General features: G+C 48.4%; 1 protein-coding gene across 1 annotated transcript in view; it reads left to right on the top strand.

Annotated features, from left to right (window-relative positions):
- The first annotated feature begins 1,327 nt into the window (after positions 1 to 1,327).
- LOC141245073 (retinol dehydrogenase 7-like) overlaps positions 1,328 to 12,048 on the top strand; it is a 131,078-nt gene continuing 120,357 nt past the window's right edge. Inside the window, exons 1-2 of the mRNA XM_073669045.1 lie at positions 1,328 to 1,664; positions 9,003 to 9,336. Coding sequence (XP_073525146.1) covers positions 9,024 to 9,336 — 313 coding nt within the window. The 5' untranslated portion in view covers positions 1,328 to 1,664; positions 9,003 to 9,023. The remainder of the gene's footprint in view (positions 1,665 to 9,002; positions 9,337 to 12,048) is intronic.

The raw sequence follows: 12,048 nt of genomic DNA, 5'->3' as shown, positions 1-12,048 counted from the left end.
GACGTACAAAACACTTGGTGAACCGAGTGAAGTGCCATGGACTGTCGACTGCAAACAGGTATTTCTGCCTGTGGACCAGGTAAGCCCACTTGAGTTTCACCACCGAAAGGCAGTATGGAAGATGTTACCTGGTGGAAAGACTTGTTTCCATGCTTTGATTTTCCTTAAAAAGCTTTGTAGAAACAAAGAACTGTTAAGGCCTAGAGAGAGAGAGCTCGTTGAAGACATATGAAAAGCTCCAGCTGAAGAGAGGCTGATTGTTTTAATTGTGTTAATTGTTTATTTCTTACAGGAGTCCTACAAGAAAAAGGTCATAAGAATAGGTTGTTATCAATGTTAATGATTGTTATACCAATTTGACAATGCCAATTTGTATATAAAGTTACTCAACTTTCACTACCTTTCAACCAATTAGGGCGAAGGTCAAGGATGACATTCAATAAGGAGTGTCTAGTCAGCAACTGAATCTATTGTGTGCCTGAGAGAAGCTGCAGCCTATGGTCGCCCTGAGTGACGGTTATCCCAGAATTCCAGCGAATTCATGAAACCCGTCTCGCCCTATCTGAACCTAGCAGCATGCGTGTAACACAAGGCAATGATTAATCACGGGAACAATGAAAGTAAATACAGTACTGATAACCTCATGTTGGTAAACTTCCTTTTAAGGTCATCTATGCACTCTCCCTTTCTTCAGAGTCAATCGCAGGTGCTAATTAGACTTCCGGCCTCTCTCTGTCCTGAATTAGGAATGATTACAAGACCTACTTGCAAGTAATATCAATGAGTTACCTTACCAATCGAATCCTTTCATAGATTGATCCACACACCATGAAGCCTCTGGAAGTTCAATGCCTTCTCAGCGAGATGTCTTGAGTGCCCATGCACTCACCTGTCAAAACTCCAGTTGCTCAGTCATGCGAACTAAATTCCCTAATCAGCTTTACAGTTGTCATTGTGCATGTTTGTCGATGTATCTATTGAGTGAGTTATTTCCTGAGATAGGTAACTCCACTGTTCACATTGGAAACTTTAGTAGTATCTGTAGCGCAGGCATCTCTGCACATGTCTCATCTCCCTTGGCAGAGATGCCAACTCACAGCCATGACCCCCATCCCTCTCCTTCCCCTCCTCCTTATGTTGCTGTTGCCTGGGGTCTGTACTTAGGACAAGTGTGTGCATTCCTGCCCTCTTAAAGGGGCAGCATGCGCTGACCGAAAGTGCCCCCAGACAATGGCTGGGAGACACTTATTATTTGAGACACCTCCACCTGTTGGGAGGAGCCTGAGCAACGTGTTAGTTTTGTCTTGCATGCTTGCTAGTTCTCAGGTCCCCAGTACTCATATCCCAGTATACCTGTTCTGTATTTCCACGCCTGCAATGCCTGCCTGTGTTACAGTTATATCTTCCAGCTCACCTGTCTGCCTGTATATCTGCCGTGTCTGCCAATACCAGCCTGTCAGTGAATCAGCCATGCCAGTTGGTATACCTGCTGTGTCTACCTGTACTCGGCGAGTTTACCCAGCTTCTGGTCCTTTTTTTGCATTGCATATTCTTTCCCCTTTCTTGGATCAGCACTCCTTCCATTTGGCACAGGTGATTTTAATTAGCAGGAGATTGCAAAGAGTGTCCAGTCTTTTTTGCTCTCACATGAGAGCTTGAGGAAGGTGAGTGATTTTTTGCTCCTTCCTTTTGGTGTTGGTGCTGTGTGGCGACAATTGTTGCTGTGGCTTTGTGCTGGTGAGGCGGTGTGATCTGGAGTCATGGGGACTCAGTCTTGCAGCTTAGGTGCTGTGAGGCTGGTGCATTGCATCTGCAGCAGTGGTTGGTGGACGGACCTGCTCAAGGCAGATAAAGTTAAAAGTGTTGCTTTAAATAAAGCTTCTTTGTTTTTGATATTTTCTGATATTTTTATTTTACAAAACATTATTGATATCATGAGTCAAAAATGCAATAAAAAAGTGTAGCACCCTGAGGATTCGGCTGCTACAGGGGTATTGCACCTCAACCCAGAGGTGTGATATTCCACTCCCGGGTAAGGATGGAGTGTGGAACTGAGCTCGGTATGCTGCATGCACTACACACATCCCATTTCCGAGGAGCAGACCGACGGTACTCCCACTTAGAAATGTGCAGGTACGACCGAGTCTGTTCCTGGCTGGAGTGGGAGGGGGGTGGTACATCCCAAGTAGTGTAGGGGCAGATAGGGGGAGCAGCCTGGGTAAAGTTAGGAGCTCATTGGGTGCTGGTCACCTGAGCTCACACATAGAGGGTGTATATAAGGTGGGCACCAACTAAGAACAGGGTCAGATGCAGAGAACAAGTCAGCGAGCAGAGGAGAAGGAAAGACCCAGAGTGAGAGAGGAGAGAGAGAGACCCAGAGGCACAGAAGAAAAGGACTCCAAGATCCCAACTTAAATCCCCGGGTGAAGAGTCGGCATCAGGGTACCGGAACCCAAGCTGGTGGGGGTAAAAACATTCCCCAGCCAGAGACCGGAGACCGTGGGCAGCGTTTGCCACGGTCACCCACCACATCCACCCCGAAGGCACACCACATGAAGGGTCAGGGAACCCAAGGCCAAGGGTGTCCCAACAGAAGGCCCGAGGGAGCTGGACCTAGGTGGATCACTGGTGGGGACGGCCAGAGAACGGGACAGAAGGAGAGCTCAGGGCCACGCTCCGGACTTGTTTGGGGGTTGGCTGGATCCAGGACCTGGTGGACGCAGCACGGCTCGGGTGGTCACTCGAAGCTGGAGTGACCAGTACAACATCTGCAGTAAGTAAACACCCTTAACTGCACAACCCGACTCTGTCTTCACTGCCGTCTGCACTGCACCACCACAACCCCCATCCTCTGCACCTGTCCCCCCTGAGGCTATACCCCACCCGTTGGGGGTTATATCATCACAAGCTGCACCTGCACCATCAGCCTCAGCGGACCCTGCTGCAGCGGCGGCCATAGTGACCGCATCACAACGGGTGGCGTAGTCGACACAAAAGAACTCTTAATAACATCTGTAGGACTGCCACATAACACTGAGCTTGACGCCCTGGGCACGGGCCGGGTCACAGCCGCTCGGAGACTACAACCCCCCCATCTGATCCGGTGCCGGGTATTCCCCTCAAAAAGGAATATGTCCCAGGGGGCGCGTCAACTTTGGCGTAGTCGGCAGGATTACGTGCCCACAACAACCGGGTACTGCGTGCCTGAAGAAAAGTGCAAGTTTACCTCAGAAAGAAGTCTCCCACCGGTTCCGGAGGGTCCACGCCATCGGGCCCCATCACAGGTCGTTTCCCGCCGATTGTCCGCCATTTCCAGCTTGTTCCCGCCATCTGCAGAGTTTCCTGCCACTGGGCGACGCTTCCCGCCAAATCCGAAGATTTCCCGCCTTGGAAGAGCAGCGGACGCCATTATGGGCGTGCCAAAGGAGGGCAAGAGGCCGCCTCCCATCATGGGCCGGGACAGAAAATGGCGCCAAAAGAGGAAACCGCCCCCACCAACAGAGACTGTGATGCTGGAGGTGTCTGTCAGCGTGAAAGAACTACCCCTGGAGCTGACAGTCACCGAGTTGCCCCGGGACCACCCTCGAAGTGGGAGGAGACGAGAGAAAAGAACGAAGATGGGTGCCGCCTGGAGCAGTCTGGAGCGAGCGCACCCGGAGGCAAGAAGCCTGGAGAGGAGTAGCAGAGAAGCTCACCCGGAGATGTCCAGAGAGCAGAGCAGCACCGGCCCGCTGGCCAGGAGCCTGCTGGAAGAAGAGCAGAGCAGCACCGACCCGTTGGTCAGGAGCCTGCTAGACACCACGACCCCACTAGGCCTAGTGGAGGTTCTAGCACAGCTTCCCCGAGACCGGGAGTGTGCACAGACCGCTCTGGAGGGCCTCGCAAGGAGGATGGCCCGGGTGCAGCGAGAGACGTTGGCGGAGTGGAGCCGTGAGATGGCCCAGCAGACCGAGACCTGTGAGCGGAGCACGCCACCCGAGACGAGGAAACAGACCGCCTCTGAGGATGGCGCAGGAGGACTGAAGGCCGGAGACGGCGCCGAGAAGGGAGCCGAACGAGTGGAGGCAGGTAAAGGGGACGTCTATACCCCAAACCGGGAAACCGCGCACCTGCCCCAGCTCCCCGTCGCAGAGCCCGAAGTCTATCCTGCCGTGCCCGTAGCCGCCATGTCACTGCTATGGACTAGGCCCCGACCGGAAGCCGCCGCAGCGACCCCTTTGACGTCACGCGCCTCGACCCGGAGCGTGACAAAGCAGGAAGTACCACCAGCCTGGTCGCAAGGCCTAGTACCCCCGGGCGCCGCAATACCAACAGCGCCCCCTACCTCCGCGGAGCCTCCGGCCTGGTCGCAAGGCCAGGTAGCCCAGGGCGCCGCCGTATTAACGGTGCCCTTCACCTTCCAGGTGCCCCAGGCCTGGCCGCAAGGCCTGGGCAACCCGGGCGCCACCACCACCGCGCCCGCACCCGTAAAACCAAGGGTGCCACACCTGGGGGAGGACTTGTTTGCCCAGCACACGTGGCCGGACGGGCAGCCTTTCATCTGGCCCCAGAAATATTATGAACTGGAGCACCAGAGGAGAGTTGGGGCCATGTGTGCACCCCTGATTCCGGCTCCGAAGCCCGTGATAAGGATCTCGCCTCCTCTGGAAGAAGCCCAATTTGAGTGGGACCCCACCGGAGAAGACCTAATGGGGTTCACTCAGGAAACCAGGGCAGCTGCAGCAGAGCGTGCTGAGTGTTGCCGACAGCAGCTCGAAGAGTTTGCGAGGGAGCGGAGAGAGAGGCGGGTCCGGGAGCAACAGGCCCAAATAAGGAGCGCCGAGCAGAAGAGCCGAACCAGGAGGGACCCCCGTGCAGCGCACAGTCCCCGCACCACTGGGACTGTAATAAAGTTTAACCTGCAGCATGGGTGGGGCTTCATCAGAGACCACAACACCCCCGGCGACGTTTTTGTAACGCGCAGAGACGTTGAGTCCCATCTGCCGGAGGGGCACAGAGGTCGTGACCTTTATATCGGGGACGAGGTCACCTTTACCCGGCACATGTGTGCCAAAGGACCTTACGCCCTCCATGTGCATCGCCTGACAGAGGAGGAGCTGCGATGTGAGGAGGAAGAGCAAGAGGATCCGGACGGGTCTGAAGCTGAGATCCCCAAAGCAAGAGCAGGAGGACGCCGTCGCTAAGGACAGCGAAGCAGAAGCTGTATATAGTTGCCCGTCGGGGCACCGTGAACTGAAACTGGAACTGAAACTGAAACTGAAACTGAAACTGAAACTGTTGCTGTTGCTAATATAGTCCCCGTTGGGACCAGCTGAGTGAACTGTTCACCCGTTTAACCCCTAAATCCCACAGGCTGAGGACTGTGAGCAGCCATTCCCTTCCCTTTACCTGGCCGAGGACTGAGAGCGGCCATATCCCTTGTAAATAGTTGCGCGTCCTAAAGCGCCCCCTACCGGTTTTATAGGAAAACCAGTTTTTCTAAGAGACTGTCGCACTTTTCCCGGACACACGTTGCACAGTGTCCGGAGGAGGAGGAACCAGGAGCCTGAGACGACGAGAAAGTTTTATCTGCTAAGATATGTTATTTATATAATGTTTTATATGTTTTATATGTTTATAAAAATTTGTATGCTTTGGTGTTTATGTCTTACAGCCCGAGGACGTGCTGTGATTTACCGGGGGGGAATGTAGCACCCTGAGGATTCGGCTGCTACAGGGGTATTGCACCTCAACCCAGAGGTGTGATATTCCACTCCCGGGTAAGGATGGAGTGTGGAACTGAGCTCGGTAGGCTGCATGCACTACACACATCCCATTTCCGAGGAGCAGACCGACGGTACTCCCACTTAGAAATGTGCAGGTACGACCGAGTCTGTTCCTGGCTGGAGTGGGAGGGGGGTGGTACATCCCAAGTAGTGTAGGGGCAGATAGGGGGAGCAGCCTGGGTAAAGTTAGGAGCTCATTGGGTGCTGGTCACCTGAGCTCACACATAGAGGGTGTATATAAGGTGGGCACCAACTAAGAACAGGGTCAGATGCAGAGAACAAGTCAGCGAGCAGAGGAGAAGGAAAGACCCAGAGTGAGAGAGGAGAGAGAGAGACCCAGAGGCACAGAAGAAAAGGACTCCAAGATCCCAACTTAAATCCCCGGGTGAAGAGTCGGCATCAGGGTACCGGAACCCAAGCTGGTGGGGGTAAAAACATTCCCCAGCCAGAGACCGGAGACCGTGGGCAGCGTTTGCCACGGTCACCCACCACGTCCACCCCGAAGGCACACCACATGAAGGGTCAGGGAACCCAAGGCCAAGGGTGTCCCAACAGAAGGCCCGAGGGAGCTGGACCTAGGTGGATCACTGGTGGGGACGGCCAGAGAACGGGACAGAAGGAGAGCTCAGGGCCACGCTCCGGACTTGTTTGGGGGTTGGCTGGATCCAGGACCTGGTGGACGCAGCACGGCTCGGGTGGTCACTCGAAGCTGGAGTGACCAGTACAACATCTGCAGTAAGTAAACACCCTTAACTGCACAACCCGACTCTGTCTTCACTGCCGTCTGCACTGCACCACCACAACCCCCATCCTCTGCACCTGTCCCCCCTGAGGCTATACCCCACCCGTTGGGGGTTATATCATCACAAGCTGCACCTGCACCATCAGCCTCAGCGGACCCTGCTGCAGCGGCGGCCATAGTGACCGCATCACAACGGGTGGCGTAGTCGACACAAAAGAACTCTTAATAACATCTGTAGGACTGCCACATAACACTGAGCTTGACGCCCTGGGCACGGGCCGGGTCACAGCCGCTCGGAGACTACAACCCCCCCATCTGATCCGGTGCCGGGTATTCCCCTCAAAAAGGAATATGTCCCAGGGGGCGCGTCAAAAGCATGTAACAAATGCACTCAAAAACACAATAAAAAAATAACTTAACTTACAAAATAGATGCAGAAATTCTGCAACATCAAAAACTCACCAAATACTCATTGTGGACACACAACCTCCGGTTATATTCCCATGATGAGTATTTGGTGAGTTTTTGATGCAGAATTTCTGCACCTATTAGGTTTCTTGCATTTTTTTGAGTGAGTATTTTGACATGCGTTTTTATCGTGTTTTTAATGCTGCGTTTTTTTGTCTCTTGTTGGTGTGTCATGCTTTAAATGAAGCTGCTTAGTTTTTGATACCTGTATTTGGATTTGACAAAACTTTATTGATAGCCACGTGTGGATTACAGGCATAAGTGTTTTTTACCAGTGGATTTTCTGCATATAATGAAATTCTATAGGGAAAATCTACATATAAAACTAAGCGTACCCACAAGAGAAATTGACATGTTACAGATTTGAAACCCGCACTGCAGGTCAGTTTATGCGAAGCAAAAAAGGTCAGTGGTCATGAGATTTCTATAAATCCCATCTACTTTGGTGGAACTGTAAAACATTGCATTTTTGACCCAGAGAAAATACGCGGCATCAAAAAGTCATCATGGGAATGCTATGCTTCTCCGATGACCTTTTGGTACGTTTTTGATGTTGCAGAAGTTCTGCACCTCTTATTTAAATTAAGTTACTTGCGTTTTTTCATTGTATTTTTGTGTTTTTTTGTTTTTTAACATGCTTTTTATCGCGTTTTTGATGCTGCACAGTTGTTGACTCAGCAAAAATACACAGAGTCAGAATGCACCAAAAGCTCTTTGTGGGAATGTAACCTGAAGGTTCAAATCTGGAAGTAAAAAATAAGCAGCTTGAAATTTCATTTCAGAAATCTTCATTTTCCTGGCACTGTAAGATGCTGCGTTTTTTCCGAGGTAAAAATGCAAGGTGTGAACAAGCCATTTAGTTTATCCCTGTTGGGTTTCTGTCATTTCTGATGCCAAGAATAGAGTTGGAAAATAAGACACTCTAATGAAACTGGCAAGTGTGAACATTGTTTTATACACAATAGTTTAGGAGAACATTCTCTTTAGTAATCAGTAGTGTATGTTGCTGGTTATTTCACTGATTCTGTGTTTCTGTATAAACCTGTTTGCACACCCCAGCATGTCTGTGCTTATTATGGTATTTTCATGTGTCAGTTCAATCTTAACAATGATTTGTTTCACTAGGAAAAAAATACACTTTACATGCCCAACAGGCAGATTTTGAACATATGCCATTACATTGATTTATGTAATAGTAAGAAACTACCAATGTAAATTGAAAGAATTTTCATTTTTCCAAATAACTTCATACTTGATTGTGATACATTTACTTTGTACACAGGTGAAGACAACACCCATGACTGTGGTTTCTTGTGAGCCTCAAGCAGAAAACATGATTTTTCAAAATGCCATCTTCTCACATGAAGATAAATACAAAATATAAATCTTGTGACTTTATGCATCCACTCTCCTAATCTTGTTGTTTGTAGCAGTCCCATTTTGTTCTTATGGTTGCTTGGTGACCTGTATGAAGTCAACAAGTGGACATAGTGTAAACCAGCTGCTAAAATAATGTGAGCTTATATTTATTGGTCATACACATTAGAGGTAAAAGGAAACAGCATGTTTAGCCTTCAGTGCGACCCAGGTTTCACCCTCCAATGGCTTCTTCTGGGTTCACTGGAGGGCCTGACACTTTATTATATCACGTTGTTAGGTAATGTCACAATCACATACAATAGGACTCCGTTGCATCTCAAAATTAATGCAAAAAAAAGACCTGCAGACCCGAGACTAGATTTACCTTAATATACAAATATGGTAAGCCCCCCACGCCACATACAGGCCCCAGACGAGACTTTTCTATTTGTACACACCTCGAAACAGAATTCAAAACATCATCTGGAGCAAGGAGTCTTCTGGGCGTTTTTCTGGCAAGTATGGAATATATACTGTATTAAACTTTACGGACATTTAGAGCTCAGTAATGTGGCCAAAAGCTACTACTTCCTATCCAGATAAGTTAATTACCATTGCTTGCCTTTATATGCAACAAATTTAACTTCATGTACCCATTTATTTTGCAGGATAAATTTGCAGGTCCCATCATGTGGATCCTTCTGTTGGGGGTATTTGGCCTTATCTTCTTATACAGATGGTACAGACAGAGTCTGACCCTGGAAAATCTCACCGACAAGTACGTCTTTATCACTGGATGTGACACTGGATTCGGAAACCTACTGGCAAAGCAGTTAGATAAACATGGAATGAAGGTTCTGGCTGCTTGTCTGACCGATCGGGGGGCTGAGAACCTAAAGAAAGAGACCTCCAGTAGACTGCAAACAATAATACTGGATGTTACTGACAGCAAAAGTGTAAGCTCTGCTGCTGAAATGGTGGCAGCTACGGTTGGACATAAAGGTAATTCTTTGTGTTTCCTTACCTACATAATCGTATCTCACAAATTTTCAAAAGGGAGTGGTGGCAGTGAGGGACATTCAGCGGATCCCTGAGACTGTCGGGCGTAGGCTTAACTCCAGTACTGTCACATTGTATCCAGGATGGTTGGAACTAGAGATGAGGATTGATCCACTTAACTCAAGTCCAGCATGCCGACCAGTACTTTTCATGAAATCACATCCATATTGTTTGGACAGTTAAACAGAGCAAAATTTCTGAGCAAAAAAGCACTAGAAAAAATGCAGCGTTTACGTTACATATGAACACTGCCTAAATGTGCAAACAAAGAGGATGTGCTTTCACGAAGACTCTGCCCACTGTGCATCTAAAGATGCTGCTGAACTGTCCGGTTTTGGTGCTTCTTTGTAGTGCCTTAAAAAAAAATAAATGCATGTAAGAAAAATCAATTTTGTTGCATTTTTAAGCACAAAATCAAAGCTTTTCTGTACTACTAAATTTAAAAAAAAACAAAAAAAACCCGCTGCTTCACATCTGTACCAAGAAAGCCCCACATAATGAGGAAAACGGTTAAAAAAATCACAGCAAACACGTAATAATTAGAAAAGATTGTTAGTGTCATGTGGTGCAAACACCTGCAGAAAAGATGCAGCATTTACACTGTGTGAACACAGCCTCAGCGTTATATTACATTTTTTATGGGTTTAAAAGAGATAAAAAATCAATCATACCATTTTTTACGTCATTTATCGAGCACAATAAATAATCTGATTGCTGTGTTGTGTGGGTTGTTACAATTATAGGAACATTAAATCTATTTGCTGATTTGTGATGTTTATTTTTTTTAAAAACTAGCACTAAAAATAACATAATTTTTTTTATTTTAGAAATTTTATAGGAAAAAAAAAATCTCTTATTTTCCCTATAGAAAAAAGGGACATAGCAGTCTATTTCTATGTACAATGTTTCTCTATATACCAGTATAATCTGCATATGGGCTTGGTGGCTGAAATGCAGCTTCAATTAGAGAAAATCCTCCTACAGCTTTCAGTGCACGCTGTGAAATTAAAGTCTTAGAAATTTGTAGTTTAAACTTTAGCTATCAAATTCTAATAAACAAGAATTCAACCACAGTTAAGTCTAATTGTTCATTAAATGGAGCAAAAAAGGGGAAGCACCCCTAGTGCAAATCATACAAGATGGATAGAACACTTTAAGGCCACAGCCCCACTATCAGTATTTGGTCAGTATTTTTTCTCAGGAGTGGGAGCCAAAACCAGATGAGGAACAATCAGAGGAAAGGTATATTACAAACAAGTCACCAATTCTGCATTTATCTCCCACTCCTGGTTTTGGCTCCCACTCCTGAGAAAAAATACTGACCAAATTCTGATAGTGGGCCTGTGGCCTTAAGTGTTCTATCCATCTTATATGATTTGCACTAGGGGCGCTTCCCCTTTTTCTCTCCATTTAATGAACAATTAGACTTAACTGTGGTTGAGTTCTTGTTTACTAGAATTCGAAAGCTAAAGTTTAAACTACAAAATTCTTTGACTTTCATTAATTACCCACCCTGTGAGGTTGTACTCCTCAAGCACAAAACTTTGCACAAGTAAGAAATAGATGCTCCCTGAAAGCTGCAGCTTCACCCACTGGGTTCCAATGGGAGTCCATTAATTCAGATGATGGATAATGGGAATGGGTGATAGATAGCGCTGCCCAGGAACCAATGCCACAAAAAAGTGATCTTAAAAATTCATATTTATTTGCTACGCGTCTCGAGGCTGTTCTAACCTCTTCATCAGGCGACTGCTGCATTTCTGAAGACGTACACAATGAAAGTTATTCAGTGGCCAAGTATGTTTCCTGGTCAGTACTGTGGCGCCACAGAGGTACTGCACCTCACCCAGAGGTGTGGTGCCTCCCTTCACTCAGGTAAGGAGGGAGTGCCACACGGAACCCCAACACCTACATCCAACACTACACTACCCCAGGCCAGCAGGAGGAGGAAGACACAATGTAGTTTTCTGCTGAGCTCTGACCCTGGCTGGGGTGGGGGGAACCCAAAGTTAGGGGGAACCAGTAGTGGGTGTGGGTGGAGGAAGAAGTTCATGGGAGCACTCATACAGTAAAGATATAAAATAGGGAATCCATCTTAGGGTGACAGAGCAGAGAGTCTAGTAGTTGGAGTACAGTGTGGGAGCAGAGTCTCTCTAGGAGCTCTGCTCCACGACAAGGGCCCAGGACTGAGGCCCAGGAGGGGAGCAGGGAGTAGGCTCTGTTCTAATGAAGGGATCCTATGGGGGTACGGCCAGTGCAGGTGGCACCCATACACCCCGAACCTGCCAGGTGTCAGGAGGATCTAGGCCGCAAGAAGGGGACCGGCCCCTGGCCCAGTCGTGCAGCTTCAAGCCCCGGCTGGAAAAACCGGAGGCTTCTGACTTCTATAGCAGAAGCCAATCTCTCACTTTGATCCAGAAGTAAGGTGGAGCAGGTCTGAGCAACTCAGACGGACAGGAGGGACCTCGCAGCACCCGAATAGGATTCTCAGTGAGAAGCGCAGGGCAGGAGGGAGTAAAGACCCAGTGTGAAGTCGGTCTAGGAAGGTACATATGAAAGTGGGGTTCTGCCAGGCACGCCCGAGCTGCCTGAGGAAGGACTGAACCCCAGCCCGGTGAACGCAGTGCGACGCGGGAGGATTGCACCAGTATTGTG

Source organism: Phyllobates terribilis, unplaced genomic scaffold (genome assembly GCF_046119375.1).
Source record: "Phyllobates terribilis strain yellow unplaced genomic scaffold, ASM4611937v1 Scaffold_2__4_contigs__length_985480577, whole genome shotgun sequence".
In the NCBI taxonomy this organism is placed as follows: Eukaryota; Metazoa; Chordata; class Amphibia; order Anura; family Dendrobatidae; genus Phyllobates; species Phyllobates terribilis.
This window is presented reverse-complemented; position numbering and strand designations above follow the sequence as displayed.